This window comes from Marmota monax, unplaced genomic scaffold (assembly GCF_021218885.2).
Source record: "Marmota monax isolate L192 unplaced genomic scaffold, Marmota_monax_Labrador192_F-V1.1 WCK01_AAM20220418_F8-fsc00051, whole genome shotgun sequence".
In the NCBI taxonomy this organism is placed as follows: Eukaryota; Metazoa; Chordata; class Mammalia; order Rodentia; family Sciuridae; genus Marmota; species Marmota monax.
The window spans coordinates 2,583,055-2,601,841 of NW_026695202.1; the positions used below are offsets into that span (position 1 = coordinate 2,583,055).

Below are 18,787 nucleotides of genomic sequence, written 5' to 3' on the forward strand. Positions count from 1 at the left end.
CCAGCCGTGCAGCATGCTAAATTTTGTTGTTGTTCTGGGCACTGAACTCAGGAGCACTTTACCATTAAGCTACATCCCCAGACCCTTTTATTTTTTATTTTGAGACAGGTCTCACTAGATTGCTTAGGGCCAAGTTCAGTTGCTGAGGCTGGCCTCAAACTTTCAATCTTCCTGCCTCAGGCTCCCAAGTCACTGGGATTACAGGTGTGTACCACCATGCCTAAATGTTTTATGATTATTCAACTTCTTTCTTTCACTCATTCTGTAGGTAAATACTAGAAAGGCCATTGTTTTATAAATGAGAAAAATGGAGTCCAGACAAGTTAAATAACTTCCCCAAGGTGACACAAAAGTAACAGGAATTTGGACCCAGACAGTCTGGCTCTAGAGCCCATACTGTTACCCATCAAGTTATCATTTATTCGTCCCAACTAACACACCCTGAGCTGTAATATGAACTGGCAAGCCTGCCAATCATCACACTGAGCTTTTCTGCGAGTAGTCTTCGCTAAGGTGAATTTGTACCATGGGTGGAGGTGGCTTTACTGTAAGATTGCCCTCCTGCCACCTGTTCACAGGCACCCCTGAGGCAGCCCTTCATTACCCACTGACCCTTACATTTTTATCCTCTGGGTGGATTCCCTGCTGCCTTTATGATCAACCAACTATAAGGAGATCAGCCCTCTGAGAAACATGGCAATATGGTCCACCATTCTGAATGCATTTCCTATGCTAGGACTGAGGAATGCGCCCAAATTTCAATCTTCAAGTGAAGGCAGAGCAGGTCAGCCCCTACCGCAGAAGCTTGGTTCAGCTCTTCCGTTCCTGTGGCGCAGCTCAGAGGGAGTTGCTGCACAGTGCTGAGGACAGAGCATTCCCTCAGGGGAAGAGACCTGGACTTTGCTACACAATCCTGGAGATTTAGGGTAGCACAGCATGGGCCACTTGGCTTGAGTGACTTCCAGGGGCACAATGATCTTGTTTCTCCCTCCTTGGAGATGGGAAAGGGAACAACCAACAAGAAATCATTTCTCTTTATAGAAATGCAGACTCCAAGGTGAAAAATGTGACAAGACATATATTACAGTACTCATCAATGTGTCCTTCATTCCAAACATTTTCTGCTTCTCTCTACACCCCCACCTCCTCCACCCTGCTCCATTTTAAGTTCATTGCCCTGAAGAGAAGCCTGTTATAGCAGAAACAAAGAGAGGAAACAAGTTTCACAATAGACTTTTGAAGCCCACAACAGAGACAGTGGCTTGAGAGAATAAACTGATCCTCAAGAGCCTGATTGTTGAATATCATCAAACAAATTCCTGACAAACTGTTGGAATAAACTGTTAACACAAAAGACAGATTCAACTACAGGATGATCTAACAAGGACATTTTTCCTATACAGGAAGAAGAGACCTTTGTGGAACTTTAAAAGGTATAGGAGAGTATCAGAGACCAAAACAAGACTCAAAAAGGGTGTGTACCAGGTCTGAGGAGGGGGGCCTCCCTGTCAGCAGGGGACAGCAAAGCTAGAACAATCCTAGAGCAGATGGGAACAGCCAGCCAAGCCCAAAATGGAAATACAGCAATGTCTGTGGGTCATCTGGGACTGTGGCCACCTTGGCAGAAGACTGCAGGGACAGATGACAACCAAGGACACTCATGATCTCAGTTCAACCTAACAGCCACAGGAAGCACACAAATCCTCGCCTGACTGAAAAACATAATCCTGAATTGACTAAAAACAAATGAAATTGATAAAATTAATCTGAATTGACTTGATTAGGTTTGTGCCATAAGTAGGACTATGTAATCAAGAGAGGTTAAACTGAGTTATAGAAATAATCAAATTATATTTCTCAGACCCCTGAAAAGTTTGACTGAAATTTGTAACTAAATTCTCCTTACTGACAACACGATGCTCTCTAGATAGAGTTGCCAAATTTAGTGATAAAATACTAGATTTCTATTTAAATTTGAATTTCAGATAAACAACCAACTAATTTTTAGTACAAGTATACTCCATACAACTTCTATATGGGCTATAAACTGAGACTTTTAACTCAGAATTATAACAGAGAATTATAACTAGATAAGAGTTGCCAAATTTAGCAATAAAAATACCAGATGCCTATTTAAATTTGAATTTCAGATAAACAACTAACTAATTTTAGTGTAAGTATGCCCTATACAAGTATAATACATTTGTAATATACTTAGACACTGAGAATTATTTGTGGCTTATCTAAAATCCAATTAATGTTTAGTATAAGTATGCCCCATGAAATATCTGGGACATACTTCTACTAAGAGATTATTTTTTATGGGTCTGAAATTCAAGTTTAACTGGGCCTCCTGTATTTTCCTCACCAACGCCATGCCTAGACTCACCCCAGGGGTGGTGCTTGCCTCACAGCTTTCTCCCCAAGAACACCCACCAAGCTGTCTACACTGCCCAGGCCTACTGTCTTCTGAAGTCCCATTGTCTGGATTTGCCTTTTTTTGTTTAATAGTCCAACTATAGTCTTCGGTCCAGCGTTTCAGAATCAACTCCCAGAACTCCTGCAGAGAGGCCACCTCCAGGTACTCCTTGAGACACTGAAGCTCATTGCGGTAGATTCTACATTCTTTCAGCTCATTGGCCAGGACTGTGAGTTTCAAAGGACTCAGGCTTGGTTTTTTTCTTCAAAGCGAGTCTGCTATGTAGGGAGGGGTCTTGGCCTGGGGTGAATAGGTGCTGTCTGAAGATGCTGAGCCTTGTGTCTTCATCTCCAACGCTGGTGAGTTCCACAATCTTCACGTCTGCCCGGGCACACAGCAACTTGCAGGATAGGCTGGAAGAGACAGTGCTCAGGATGAACTTGCAATGAGGAGGGAGAGAGTGGGGCAGCCAGGGGAAATCTTTGGCCTGATGGAGAGAGTCAGAGAGATGTAAAGCTTGAAAGTACACAGAGTAACATAAGGTAAGGTTGGCATTAGAGTTATTAATAGTAAATAGTAAACAAGTTGGTGGTAATAAAATACCAAGGCACCCTCAATACAACTATACTTGACTGATTTGCCTACTTATTAAGAATTTGATAGTGCAAAGGTGGACCCTAAAAACAGTTCTTATAAACAAGCAACAAAATAAAATCACACTCCTCTAAAAATTTACCGACAGTGACTAGAGGAGCCCTGAGAGAGTACGTGAACGATTCAATTGGAAAAGGCATGTGTGAAGCTGAAGAATTGTCACTCGTGCAAAATGGCTTTATTTTGGATCTTTTCTTGATTCCATCAACAGCCTTTCCCACTCCTTTGCCTAGTGATAGGATCTACCACATATTATGTGCTTCCCCCAGAGCCTGGCATGGGGCTGAGTGTGCTCTGGGTACTGGTTGTGCCATGTTTGAGGATGTTCTGACATCTTTCAAGGTCTTACAGACCCAGGGAGGCACTGTCTTTCTCAAAGCTAGCTGCGTCCACAGGGTGTACACAGCTTATCTGGACGCACCTGTCATATGCAGACCACAGATACAAGGGTGGGCCCAACCCTCTTTTTTTTTTGGTACCAAGAATTGAACTCAGGGGCATTTGACAACTGAGCCACATCCCCAGCCCTGTTTTGTATTTTACTTACAGACAGGGTCTCACTGAGTTTCTTAGCACCTCCTTTGCTGAGGCTGGCTTTGAACCTGTGATCCTCATCCCTCAGCCTCTGGAGTCGCTGGGATTACAGGCCTGCACCACTGTGCCTAGCGTCCAACCCTCCTTCTTAGCCAGCTTCCACAACCAGTACTTCCCCTGCCCTAAATCAACAAAGAGCCAGGTACCAGACAACTAGGGGCAACCCCCCTGTGTCCCAAGCCCACCAGAAGTATTCATATTAGCCAATCCTGAACTGTTCACATCCTAAGTAATGGGGGTTTCTTTTTATAAAACAGTAATAAAATAGGGGATTCTTTTAAAAAGATATTACCTTCTGACCTGAAATCCCATAAATACCAATCAATTCTTCAATTCCATCTAGCACAAGTATACATGGCTTTAAACTGATGGAGGCAATGAACACTTCTACAAGAAGTGAAAAGGCCAAAATGTTTGAATCTTCATTAAGAAAATCCATTTCAGGCTGCATATCTGCAATAAAGAATTTTCAAATTAGGTGAAAATATTTCCGTCATTGCTAAAATATGTAAATAGGCTGGGGAGGCAGAAGAGAGCAGGGAAAATGAGAGCTTCTCACAGCTGTACAGCTGATACACATATGCACGTGTTAGCTTCAAAAGATTCACCTCCACGGGGGAATGATATTTACCACCAGATGTCCCCAATACATTTTTTAGGATTTTATATACAAATATTTTTGTATGATTCAAAGCAACTGCTCTCATTTTCCAAAATGCAAAAATAGATCATGTTATAAAGAGTCAGAGGGGAAGAGAGAGATCATACAATTTGTGAAGTTTCTGCAGCTCCTTAACACAGGGTATCTGTTTAAGGGGCACGGCCACCACCCTGGGCTCTTCCAGCAATGCATGTATACTTCCCACTGCCTCATCTTTTTGGTCCTAGCCCACTTAAACCTAATGAAACCAATCCTAAATTCTGAACCCCATACCTTGAATTATGAAAATTGCCAGAAAGAACTAAGATATGAACCAGCAAAAAGCAAAAGAAGTCATTTGAGAAGACTAACTTTCAGACAGTGATTAAGTGACCTAGTAGCAGTGACCCCAAATTATAATCAATCACCTAATATTTTAAAAGTAGTTTAATTCATACAACTTCTACCTTGCCTTTATTTTTCAAAAGTAATATTTTCCATAGAAATTTAGGCATCTGGGGGACTATCAAATCAAGTTCCAGAATTAATTAATTAGTTTTTCAGATGCATTAAGATTCTGTTAGTCACTGAGAGAAATTATGTTTAATAAACATTTATTGGTTGCCTATTAGGTGAAGGTTCTGTGCTATATGACATGGGGAAATAAAATGGCCCAAAAAACAAAATCAAGGGAGGGAAAGGGAGGGGGCGGGGGTTAGCAATAATGGTGGAATGTGATGGACATCATTATCCAAAGTACACGTGTATGAAGACATGAATTAGTGTGAACATACTTTATATACAAACAGAGATATGAAAAATTGTATTCTATATGTGTAATAAGAATTGTGATGCGTTCTGCTGTCATGTATTTCAAAAATAAAAGCAATTAAAAAAAAAAGACAAAGTAAAGGGCTTAAGGAAAGTGGGAATGGGTTCTGAACACAGATAGCCAAATTTTAAGACAGAATAGGAGTCTGAAGTCTCCTGGATTTGGATACAGAACCAACACAATGAAGAAAAGTTGAACACTGGGGAATTCAGAGGTGGAAATGAAGGAAGAACACATCATCAAAACAAGGCGCAGGCAAAAGCCTAAAGGTAAGAGAGTACGAGTATTTGAAAAGTAGAAGCTGTTTAGAGCAGCAGCTCTCCACAGGCAGGAATCAAGACATGGGCATCACACACAATGAAGCTTTGCCTCCAGATCTACCTGACTTTCAATGTTTTGTCAGTCAGTCTCCTAAGGGGGAAAAAAACCTTTGCAATCACCTAACCCAGAAACCAACTCCATTTTATCTGTTAATACAAAGCATTTTTTTGGAAAATGACAACCTGACAATATTGCCCATGATGTTTTGAGTCTTATGTACAGTACACCCCTGTCAGTCACCACGCACAGAATGACATTTATTGCTTTCAGGGCGATTTTCCATACAGAGGCGCTGCCTTCTATTGGAACCATGTATGAGCAATTTACATAGTAAGATACATATTGTTTTCTAATAAATTATTCTCTCTATATTTGTTACAGTAGAAAGTTGTATTCATTTGTAAAAAGATTTTTATATCATAAAATGACCATAAAATTACTTGAAATATATATATGACTGTGTGACATAAAGAGGAAAAGGCATCAGAACAGATAGGGTTTGAGCTTGTATTACAAAACAACAACAAAATGTTTTTTTTTCAAGAAAGGGAAGAGGGAAGGTGGGCATGTGGCACATGCCTGTAAACCCAGTGTCTTGGGAGACTAAGGCAGGAGGACTTCAAGTTCAAAGACAGCCTGGGAAACTTAGCAAGACCTGTTTCAAAGTAAAAATTAAAAGGGGTAAGGGTGTAGCTCGATGGTAGAGCATTTGCCTAGCATGTGCAAGGCCCTGGGTTCTGTACCCAGTACGACATGATGGACAAATAAGAAAGGAAGGAAGGTAGAAATTAATTTTGCTGCTTCATCCTTTGAGCATTTTTTTAATCTTTAAAATTATGCACACTGTTAGGATTATAGAATTTAGATGATAGGATTTTAGAGTAGAAGGAGTTCTTGGAATTCATCTAGTTCTGAAGCCCCCTTCTCAAGATGAGAAAACTGGGGCTTAGACAGGCGAAGGGACCTGAACTTACAGATCACCAGGAGATTTCAAAACACTTTTCTCATGCTGCAGTCTGCTTTCAAGCCATGTGTGATCACCATTTCTTGGTATATCTAGCACTCGCAAGAGGGCCCACCAGGGTATGGAACAAAACTGGCATAGAGGTTAAGTTGCAAGACAGACATGAGAGAACCTCAAAAAATACACACAGCCTAATAATCATAAAGCATAACAGCACTACTAATAATCAGCAAAAAAAAATAATAATCCTAAGCAAAAAAAAAAAAAAAAACTCAAAGATGATGCTTGTGGATTTATCTTTGCATAGAAGGAAAGCACATATGGTTGTTTTGTTTTTATTTTTTGAGATTGGGTCTTACTTTGTTGCCCAGGCTGCTCTCAAACTCATGCGCTCAAGTGATCCTCCCGCCTCAGCCTCCCAAGTAGCTAGGACTGACTGCAGGCATGTACCCCCAGGCCTGGCTAACATAAATATAAGCATTTTAAATCACATTTGGGTGATTTTTCAACTAGTTTTCCTCAAAATGATTTTGAAAATAAAGTCAGCATCACTACTATTGAAAAATGATCCTAAGCAGTTCTGGTACTTTTTTTGGCAGGATCAATCTGTCCCTACTAAATGACAATGGTCTGTTGCCTAATTTAAGTGGTAATGTGTGAAATCTTAAAACATCCACTTGTTGACTTACCAACTGACCAATTTGTTCACTTTTTAATGGTGTTTTCTCATCATTCGACATGTATTTATTGAGAACCTTCCGTGTCTACGCCAGGCACTGGGCATGACAATGGCCAATAAAATAGACACAATCAACAAACAGAGCAAGACAAACAATAGGACATATAATGATAGAACCATCTGGAAATCACCTGAGGGACCAAGGAGGGTGAGCTCACAGTATTTGGAAGGAAATTAAAACACAAAGGGACCAGGGCTACCTTGGCTCTCTGGCCAGTGCTGGGGTGTAGGGGAGAGGCACTCATTTGCCCTCTTGCAGAACAGTGACCTTAAATAAGGCAATAAAGGAAGAGAAGAATTCCACTAATCTGGGAAGGGAGGGGCTTTTCAGGAGGAGGGAAGGGAAGGGACAAAGATGTGGAGGCCAGAAAAGTCTGATTTGCTCCCAGGAAACCAACTGGTGGGGCAAAGGGCAAGAGGTGAGGCTGAGAAGTTAGTGCAGCCCAGGGCACAGAGCTTGGCAAGGCCTGCCAAGGATTTCTACCCACTGCACTTCAGCGACTGGGCACAGACTCTGATGACAGCTGGCACTGGGAGAGGACCCAGGAGAAAGAATCCAAAAGAGGGAGATTTTTCCTCTGGTGCCTCAAGGAGTCCAGGTGGCACAGTGGTGAGGACTGGGCAGTTACGGCTCAGCATAAACTGGAGCTTGAACTCCCTCTCTGCCCTCCTGGAGCCGTATTGCCCTGACACTCAGACCTCAGTCCCCCAGTCTGGGATGCTACTGCCACCGTGGCTTGCTGAGGGCATGAATGAGATGCTGATAATGCCCTGGTGCTCAGAAAGTCTTCAGTCTTCTTTTCCCAGGACTGCCATCAGGTTCCATGGAGAGCCGTAGCAAGAAATGCATAAGTAAGAAAGGCCATGATTCCCCTGTGACCTCTGCAAAGCGTGTCACAGAAGGTACACTTGCTGCTGCAAGATAGGTAAGAGGCGTGACAACTGGCACAGGAGGCTCCAGGCAGCTCTCCTCAGCCACATCCTGGCAAGCAGGGGTTGGGGCTGAAGGAGCAGAAATGTGGGCGTCAGGCATGTGCCCCCAGAGTCAGATCGCAGCTCACGCAGGCGCTGCAGTCACAATAGCTGAGCTAGGTCACAATAAACTGTGCATTGCAAAGGATCTATAGGTGCTGCCTTCCTGTGCCTGTCCTCCCAGGTCAGCTGTGTGCGTCTTGGCAGCAGCTCCTCCTCCTGCACCCACACCCACCTCACCCTGGCTTCTTAGAAAAGGAGTCATGCTAATGCCCCGGGGCTGGTGTCACCCTCACCTTCACAGCCTCTGTGGGCTTTGCACGATGGCAGCTTGAATTGCAGTCCTTCCCCTCCCTAAGCTAGCTAATGAGCAGGAGTGTCTTACACTCTCTGCTTCTTTCTCTAGCCCAATAAGGGATAATAAAATCATCATCAAAAATAATAATGGCAGCAGTGTGCCTGGTACCATTTTTAATTCTTTACATGTATTATCTTTTATCCTCACACAGACTTAAGAAATAGGTATTATTGATCCCATTCTCAATTTACAAATAAGAAATCAAGGCCAGGCATGGTGGCACACAACTGTAATCCCAGGAGGATTACAGATTCAGGAGGCTAAGGGATTCAGGAGGCTAAGGCAGGAGGAGCACAATTTGAGGCCAGCCTCAGCAATTTAGGGAAACTGTCTCAAAATAAAAATTTTAAAAAGGGCTGGGGATGCAGCTCAGTGGTAGAGCACCCCTGGGTTCAATTAGGAGGTGTTGGAGGGGAAAGAGAGATAAAAGGGGAAGGGGGAGGAGTAGGAAGAGGAGGAGGAAGGGAAATTAGGACACAGAGAGCTTAAGTAAACTGTTAAGATCACCCAGCTATAATTAACAAGTCATCCAGAAGCACAGCCCCTCCCCTGGGCCTCCTACCATTAATGAGGAAGGTGTTCTTTAGGGGAGAAGAGGCGTCAGTATTCATGGGCTGTTCCTGAATTTATTCTACTGTTGTCTGCTTGCTTGAAAGATAGCAGCTGGTTAATTGAGAGCTTCCAGTATCCCACAACACACCCATTAAAACAGCAATTCACTTTGGGAATGAAATTATAATTGGGTGTGTTCAACTGAGTTTACATCACCAGCCTAGCCAGAGCAAGCACCCTGGGGACACACCAGAATAGGATCAGTGGCCTTCCAAAAGACAAACCTGCTGCTACTGATTGGGCTTTACCCATTTACATGCCCACCCAACTGTAGGAAACTCAGCCACCCAATCCACCCCACTCACTCAGATAAACCTACCACATGCATAGAAAGAGACCCAAATACGTGACCCTCAGGCAAAGATGATACACACCCATCCAGACTCACCCTGTGGCACCCACATATTCACTCAGGACCCAGAAGCTCCTGCACGAATAGGCAAAGTCAGACACATGCAGACGTGAGTGCACACAGTACCTACGAAGAGGAAGAGCTGGTACCCACACTTCCCGGGGGACCAACGGGCACTGAGCTAAGCCTCTGGATCACTCACACTTGATCTTAGTTAACCCTCTCACCTCTGAGCAAGGCACACACTCTTTTTTATCATCCACTTATTACAAATAGGGGAACTGAGCCAGAGGGTTTTACAATAACTCACCTAGGGCCACAAGCCAGGAAGCAGTGGAGCAGGGCTTGAATGTAGGTAGTCAGGCTCCTCAACTGCTCCCAGAACAGAACAAGGCACCACCCTGACCCCACATGATTGCCATCACGGTGGGGTGTGGGGGGGGGCACACCTTGTACCTCCCAAGCAGAACGTGACTTGCCTGCAAACCTGCTTCCCTCCCAGTCAACAGCTCTGCCATCCGTCTAGTCTCCTAAGGCCGAGAGCTGGGAGTTACTTGCAGTTCCTCTTTCCTTCAGTCCTCCAGCCCACTCCTCAGCACGGGAGCCCACCCCTCCACCTCCACTGTCCTGGCCCAGCCAGCACGCTCTTGCAACCGCTCCATAGCCTCCCGCCTCCACGCCTGCTCCCTGCGTCCATCTTCCACACAATGAAATCATGTCATTCCCCCACTTAAATTCCCCCAGTGGCCTCTCATTTTACTGAACAGAATCCGCATCTAACATTCTGGCCTACAAACCCCAAGGTGCAGTGGCCGACCCTATCCCCTGCTTCACCTGACAGAGGCACCTTGCGGACATGGCTTTCTGGCCACACTAGCCACTTTCCCTCTCTAAATCAGCAAACTGTGTTTCCGGCTTAGACACTGTAGTATTAGCTTAGCTTTTCACTCCACCTGGAATGTTCTTTCTCCTGGTCTCCACCTGGCTGGCTCCTTCTTGTCAATGAGCTGTCCCCAGAGAGTGTGGCAGAGGAGATGGCTTCCTGTCCCTCAAGCTTCATGCTGCCCCTTTTGTAGGGAGGGATCTGCTTTCTCTACCTGCTTGATTCCTCACTGGCCAAACTGTTGCCAGGAGACCCGAGGTGGAGCTGGTACATATTTCTTCCAGGTTGACACTTGAGGGAACAGGTCTCCTATCCTACACGTTCCCCTTTCCCTTTAGCAGAAAGCAAAGGACTCTGAGGCTCTGGGAGTGACACAGCTTCTAGATGGAAAGAAAACTGTGTCCTCAAATCACCACATAGAAGAAAGCTACTTGTTATCTAACCAGGAGCCACAAACTAGACTGTTACATGAATAAGAAATAACCTTCCATTTGAGAAGCCGCTGCAATGGGACTCAGCTGATACAGCAGTTGGAGCTACCCCACCACAGAGACACAGCCCAACTTCCCACTCAGGAGCCACCCTGTCCCCTCATCACATCATTCGGCATGGCATTAATCATATATATTTTTTTTAATATTTATTTATTTATTTTAGTTTTCGGCGGACACAACATCTTTGTTTGTATGTGGTGCTGAGGATCGAACCCGGGCCGCACGCATGCCAGGCGAGCACGCTACCGCTTGAGCCACATCCCCAGCCCCATTAATCATATTTGATATGTTACTCATTTACTTGATATCTGCCTTTCCCAACTGGAACATTATATCCCTGGGAGCCATGACCTTGTTCACCTGATTTACTCCTATATTCCCAGAACCCAAAAAAACGTCTTGTACAGAACAGAAAACCAGTAAATACTCTGTAATGAATGAATGAATAAATAAAGATGCTCAGCACACGGTTACTGAAATTGAGCAGGAGGAACAGTGGTTGTCAGGCATGTCCACCTAGGAGCCTGGCACTTGTCTCCTGTGCAAAGCTACTCCAGGAAGAGTACCCACCACTCCCTCCTCTCTCTTCTAGTGTTTATGTAAATGTTCTTTTATCCTATTCTCTGAGACACTACACACACACACACACACACACACACACACACAGAGGCTGCCTGCCTATTTTTTTATTTTTTTTTGCTTTTTCTGACTAAATACTTCTAACTTCTACATTTTTATTTAGTTACTTAGTTAATTCTTTGTCCTAATCCCTCCCTGGTAACCTGAGAACTCCATGGGGTAAGGGCTCTAGCCTGCTTTCTTCATGGTAGTGCCTGGCACACAGAGGTACTCAATAAACATTTAGGGAGGGAAGGGAGTGAGAGGGAGCAGAGAGCGAGAGATAAGGAGGCTAAGAGGGAAGAGGCGGGCAGATACATGGGTGGGACAATGTGGGGTTTACAGCAGAACAAGGGAGCACCAGGCGCATGAGCAGAAGAGGCATTTTCTGAATGAACATTGGGAGTCTGATTCTATTACTGTGGTTCGTGTGCTGTAGCTCTGTGATGAAGTAGTGGATCACGGACATGATGTCACTGCTTTCACAGGTGCTTCCCACAAAATGAGGGATGATCGATATGCTCGGATACTTGTTTTTGAAATAATTCACGAAGTTGGCAATCAGGGTGGACTTCCCGCAACCACGTTCTCCAGACAAGAGCAAAATAGACTTGAAAGCTGGAAGAGAATTTATTCTGAAAAATAAAGAGATAAAATGTAGTCAAGAACATTCACCAAGGAATAGAGGAGGGAAGACATCTTCTGTAGACATTTGACTCCAAGAGATAAGAATGTTAGCCTCAGCTGGTTTCAAAGAAGTCTTTCATCCTCTGGGCTTTGGCTTTGACCTATATAAAATTAGAGGAGTAGATGTTGGGTGGGCAGCCTTCCCTTCCCCCTCCCCTTTCATGGCAGCTGTGGCTAGGGACTTTCCACCTGGCTGAGGAGATGCGAAATGGCCATTCAGAAGCTGACATGGCAACAGACCCCAACCACCACCGGTTCCCGCAGCTGAAGCAATCGCCCTATCAACTCACATCAGCTCTGACCAACCAGCAACAGACATGATGCCCCTGAACCCAGCTCGGCCAACCTGCTGTGGGTAGCTGCGATTTAGATGGCCTGGGCCTTCCCACCTCCAGCTTCCCTTATTAGCACTGCTCTTGCCTTTCCCACCAACAACTTCCCCGGCCCTCACCCTTTTGTGGACCGGTGAGCCTTGCTCAGGAGCGCCCCCAATAAACACTCTTTTGGTACCTCATTCTTGTTCCGTGGTTCCTGATCTGGCATGCCCTTTCGGCTAACAGTAGAGAGACAGTAACTTCGGAAGGCCTTTGTAGCCACACATATCCTACGGTTGTCCAGTATGAACTCAAGGTTACGTCAAGGACCCCAAGGCTACAGCCCCAGTCTATTGCCCTCATGCCTGCCTGCTCATTCCCCTATCACCAGGCTAGTCCTTGGTACATCACTATATCAGAAGAGAATAAAAAACTGAAGCACTCATACACCAAGAATTCCCATAAATCCCAATGATCACGAAATTAGAAATTCAACTCAATTATCATCATCGTTAGTGATGCTCTGAGAAGTAGCCTGCTTCTCCACCAGGGGATGTTAGCTAGTTGTACTATACAAATATTTTATCTTTGAACTGACAGAAGCATAATAAAACTTGTTTTGTTGCTTTATTTTCTAGTGAAAACCTTCTGGATATGCAGAAGATTCTCAGGTCCATGACTATCACAACATAGAGATTCTAGTGTTGTTCCTTACAATTATGATTCAGTAAGTATGTGTCTAGTGATTTTTTTTTCATTGATGGGAGTTATTAGATATGGAAAATGACAAACTCCCAAAATAGTGAGGCCTGAGAAAAGGGGAGTGAGATAGAAAGCCAGACATTGACAGCATTGACCCTTTCCCAGTATATTCTTTCCTGATGATAAAACAAACCCTGGGGAAGAGGTGCCCATCAAACCTAAAAAGGCAGTCTCTGGAAGAGGCCAAAGCATTAATCCTTCCCTAAATAAATCCTTTATAGATACCAACCACTGACCCCAGGCCCTCCATCCAGTCCAGTAAGATGAATCCCAGAGACCGAGTGCTGACCCCAGACTCCCTCCCATTTGGCCCAGTAAAATAGACCTCAAATTCCTGAGTGTCCAAGCTGACACACTCATTAAGTCACCTCTCAATATAACCTACATAAACCCAGTTCCCTCCTTTGTTTGGTGGCTCAAGTGGAAAATGAGCCACCAAATTTTCATCACCCCATTCCTGCAGGAAACTCCATTCCTGAAGGTTGAAATAATCCATGAAGTTTGAATCCAGCTTGGTTCTTTTGTGCTAACAGGAGTACCATGAAGAGGACTGTTCCCAGGATTATTTGATTCACTATTGGATATTTAGTGACTAGCGCAGGACATGACCATATATTGTTGAACAAGTCAATGAATTAAATGCCATAAAGCTGAATTCAGATTCAGCAAAGCAAGAGGATCAGTTCGAAGACTCACTAACATAGAAACCCTAAAGCCAGGTCATTAAATAGTTATTTCTTAAGAAGTCCATCTCCATTAATATAAATTAGGAATGAATGTTTTATTGCTTAAATTGTTTTGCCAGCAAATTTGAGTAGTGGGATTTGATTGTGTGTCCTACCTTTGCCCTCTGCTCAGTCTAACCTCAACCAATCAGCTAGAGCAAGCCAGACAAAACATTTCACATAGGTGGGTGATTGCTCTGCTTGAAAGCAGCAAAAGTCCAAGTCCGTCCAATGAACAGTGCGGCCAGAAAGACCCATCCAGTATCTCTCCAGCCTCTTCCACTGCCACTCTCTCTGCAACTTTGACTTCCTGTGGCTGCTGGCCTCCTTGCTATTTGCTCCAGCCTCGGGGCCTCTTCCTCTATCTGGAAGATCCTTCCAATCCATATCCACAGGGCCTGCTTCCTCACCTCTTTCTAGTAGTTATCCCAAATCGCCTTGTCACTGAGGGCTTCCCTCAGCCAACCAGGTGGCCCATTTCTCTTCAACATTTCCTTGAAGGCACTTGAAGGCATCTAAAGCTCTGTTCTTATTGCAGTATCAAAAGCTCAGGAAAATCATATTAAAAGCTCTCTTAAACTTCCATAATTAGAGCTGGAGATGTAGTTCAGCTACATGTTTTGCATATCTGTTATGTTCATTGCCTGGGTCCACAATGCAGACCTCGATGGGGGCAAAGATTTCTGTTGCTTTTGTTCCCTGTATTTAAAACAATACTTGGCACAGAGCAGGTAAAAATAAATTAACAAGAAATGCAAATCTGATGCATCGGCATACCTACGGATAGGGTCTTAATCACTACTTCTCAAGAAAAATGAAAACACTGCAAAACAATCTGTGGCTCCTTTTCAAAATGAGAACCCTGTTGGTCTATCTGGTTGTCAATGAAGACACTGCTTTGACAAGTGAATAAAACCACACTCCTCTTCTATTGACCCTTACACACTATTCAGGAACACACAGAACGGAACATTGTTCCTGAATAGCAAAGCAAGCAAAAGCTCTGCATGTTTTCACATAACTCATCTAAAAGGACTTATTTAATTGTTGTATCTTGTTGGGCCCAACAATTTAAGTTGTTCATTTGCAATAAAATTTACTAGATTTCTCATCCACACTAAAATGCTTAAAATTATAAACTAAGTGATAAATAATCCACAAACCAAAAAATTCCTTGTTTTAAAGTGAACATTTCAGTGATTTTATTATATTCACAAATATGTCACTCTTTAATTCCAGAACCTCTACACCCATTAAGGATCATCATCCTAGGGCTGGGGATGTGGCTCAAGCGGTAGCGCGCTCGCCTGGCATGCGTGCGGCCCGGGTTCGATACTCAGCACCACATACCCACAAAGATGTTGTGTCCGCCGAGAACTAAAAATAAATAAATTAAAAAATAAAAATAAAAATAAATAAATAAATAAATAAATAAAGGATCATCATCCATTTCCTTCACTACCCTCATCCCCTGGCAGTCACTTAGCCAACTGTTTCTACAGGTTTGTCTCTTCAAGCTTCACATTTACAACACATAATGGGGCTGGGGTTGTGGCTCAGTGGCAGAGCGCTCACCTAGCACGTGCAAGGCCCTGGGTTCCATCCTCAGCACCACATAAAAATAAATAAATAAATAATATTGTGTCCAACTAAAATCTAAACATTAAAAAACACATGCACACACACACATAACCAGTGTGCTTTTCCTGCAGTCTTAAAAATACTGATTGAGGACTGGGGTTGTAGCTCAGTGGCAGAGCGCTTGCCTTGCACATGTGCGGCACTGGGTTTGATCCTCAGCACCACATAAAAATAAATAAATAAAATAAAGGTATTATGTCCATGTATAACTAAAGAAAGATTTTAAAAAAAAATAGTGTGGCTCAGTGGTGCAGCGCTTAACTAGCATGGGTGAGGCCCTGGGTTCTATCCTCAGCACCACATAAAAATAAATAAAGGTATTGTATCCAAATACAACTAAAAAAAATAATTTTTTTTAAAATAGTGATTGAATATTATGATGTAATATTAAGTCAAATAAAAAACAATAAATAAATAAAAACAATAAAGTCAAATAAATAATAAACAAAAAACTTCCTTTTGGCGTAATAAGTCACTTCCTCTTGGCATGAGTTCCCAGAAGCACAAAAATGTTGGTAGCTCTGAATGGACTTCAGTGGTGTGCAGCTGAGCCTGGGAGGATGATGGCAGAGAGCCCCTCACCATCCCAGCTACTGTGGGCTTATTTCAAACCATAAAAAGTGTACAGATAAAATGAGACCTGTGCTAAGAGCTGGAGGATGAGGATGAAAAAAGAAGACTATCCTAGGAACCTCCCTGCTTTCTAGGAATAGACCCTGAGGGACTCATAGACAATGCCAGTTTTCTTACATTGCCTTAGCTTCACAATGCCTATGGGTGGTAAAGGTGTGTCACCACCCAGAGTGGAAAGAGACATGCAGGTCTGATTATAGAAGACACTGGATAAACCAATGAAGGAGTGCATACATGGGGAACGATAACTTGATTCCTTACACATAAACATAAATAATGATATGTCCCATATCATTTTGATAAGTTCTGGTGAATATCTGAATGTAAATGTAATAATGATACACATGGAAGCCCTAAATTACATACTACTATACAAATGCAATATACATATTCTCCATTTTAGTTTCTTCTCCTTAAAGCCATTTCATTGTTCTTAGAATTACTTAGATCAATTTTGATGTATGAGAGAGAAAAGAAGGTAGGTGCTCTGCCTTCCAGCAGTTTATCATCTTCTTAAGGACACTGGAAGAAAGTATGTGAAAAACCAGAAAAGCTTTGCAAAAGCAGGGGGTACCTGATAAGGAAATCTAACCCAGGGTTAGCCTTTCTGGGGTCTCTCTTATAGGATGGGATGTCCACAGAATGGGGGAAGTGGGAGTGGACACTCTAAATTTGGAGGAATCACATTTACCAAAGCCAGGCTGTTTTGTTTGAACCCCATAAAGAAGGATTTGGATTTCTTGACATCTTACCTGAGAACAGAGACTAAATTAGAATCTGCTGCTGCATTTTTTAAGTCAAGTCCCTCATCCTTTAAGACAAATTGTTCCAAGATTTCAAAGATCCTGTTTGACTCCTTGGAAGAAACAAACGCTTGCTTGCACTTCTCAATAAACTCTTCATGATAGAAACATTCTAAGCTGTGCCTGTAGTCTTTATAATCAAAGAAATAAGTTTTAAGATCTTAGAATTATAGTTTTACATTTTCAATTGCACATGCTTTCTATAAATGCTCAATAAGGAATGTGCTCTCTGTATCTAGATCACTTTCTTTCCATGGTGGTGCCATATTTCACAGCCCATTCTGAATGTTAATGAAAGAAAACAACAGGGGTATGTCTGTGTGTCTACACATGGCAAAGCTTAGAGGAGTGCAGTATATTTCTAGGGCAAGATGCCCTAAAACAGATGACACCCATGGGTACAGCTGCAGCTCTGCCATTGGGCAGGTAGGTCCCTTAAACTCTAATAAGACGTAGAGTCAGACGATTGGATGATGTCTGGGTCCCTTGAGTTCCTATTTACTGTAAATCTAAAACCACTGCCTAATTCAAGTCAGGGGGGTTCTGGGTTGCTAAAATGCCCTTCTGTCTCTGGAGGGTGAAGGCTATTATCAATGTACATATAGGGGGAAAAAAACATAAAATAGTCTGGTAGGTTTCTAAGATACCCACCCACCTTTTGACTCCTTATTAACTTGTCTGCCCTGTGGTTCAGGTTAGTGCCAGGACAGACCTGAAGACCATAGGTCAGCTTCATGTTTCAAAATTTTTAACAGAATTTGGGATGATTGAGCTGAACTTGAACCTCACCCACTAAAGTGAGGTATCTGGAAGATCAAGTATCTCTAAGAATCAAGAGTATAAACTGATAGCAATAGCTCTACATTGTCTTATAACTACTAACTGTACAAATGGTTTATTGCTATCCTAGCTGTAGACTGTGAGATTTTGGAGGTTACCTAAATAATTTAAAGGGTATCATAGATCCAAAAGAGAATTTAGCACTTCCTTTCAGAGAATTTTTTCATAATCCACCCATTGTGTACCTTCTAATTTAGATATTTAGCCCACATACAACCCTTCAAGAATAAAATATAAAACAAGCTAACTTTTCAATAAGATCAAAAATTAAAGAGGATTGTGAGTTCAAAGCCATCCTCAGCAAAAGAGAGGCACTAAGCAACCCAGTGAGACGCTGTCTCTAAATAAAATACAAAAGAGGGGCTAGGGATGTGACTCAGTGGTCGAGTGCCCAAGTTCAATCCCTGGTACAAAAAAAAAGAATACTATGGAGAAATAAGATGAACTTAACCCAAGTACACAGAAAGGCTTGATTCTTGTATGAATTAGTGAATATTAATCAATGGATGTGATCCAGATTACGATGAGTAAAATACTATTACCATTACAGACTTCAGCCAGATGTCCATGTTGTTCTGGAACCCATTTGATTATTCACTCTTATTGGCTATTTATTCTGTGACTAATGAGCCAGGCACTGTTTTTAGGTGCTTCACATGTGTCATTACTCGTAAGCAGATTCTTGTCCATCTATTTTATAAAAGAAACTAAGGCTTACCAGTATTAAGTAATTTTCTCAAACTCACACAGCTTGGAACTGAAAAATCCAGGATTCTAAGACATGCCTGGAGTCAGATTCTAAAAACTTCATGCCTATAGTAAATATTTAAGATATCTTTAGGCTGCCCAACATCACTGACTCTACACTAGTTTCAGTAACAGCACTAGATCCACCATCCCAAATCTCAATTCATGTTATTAAGTTCATGA

General features: G+C 42.7%; 1 protein-coding gene across 1 annotated transcript in view; it reads right to left on the bottom strand.

Annotated features, from left to right (window-relative positions):
- Window positions 1-18,787, bottom strand: part of LOC124082973 (putative tetratricopeptide repeat protein 41) — an 83,740-nt gene that overhangs the window by 49,681 nt on the left and 15,272 nt on the right. The window contains 5 exon segments of the mRNA XM_058574289.1: window positions 2,484-2,683; window positions 2,685-2,906; window positions 3,960-4,120; window positions 11,873-12,087; window positions 16,967-17,147. Of these exon segments, the coding sequence (XP_058430272.1) occupies window positions 2,484-2,683; window positions 2,685-2,906; window positions 3,960-4,120; window positions 11,873-12,087; window positions 16,967-17,147 (979 nt within the window).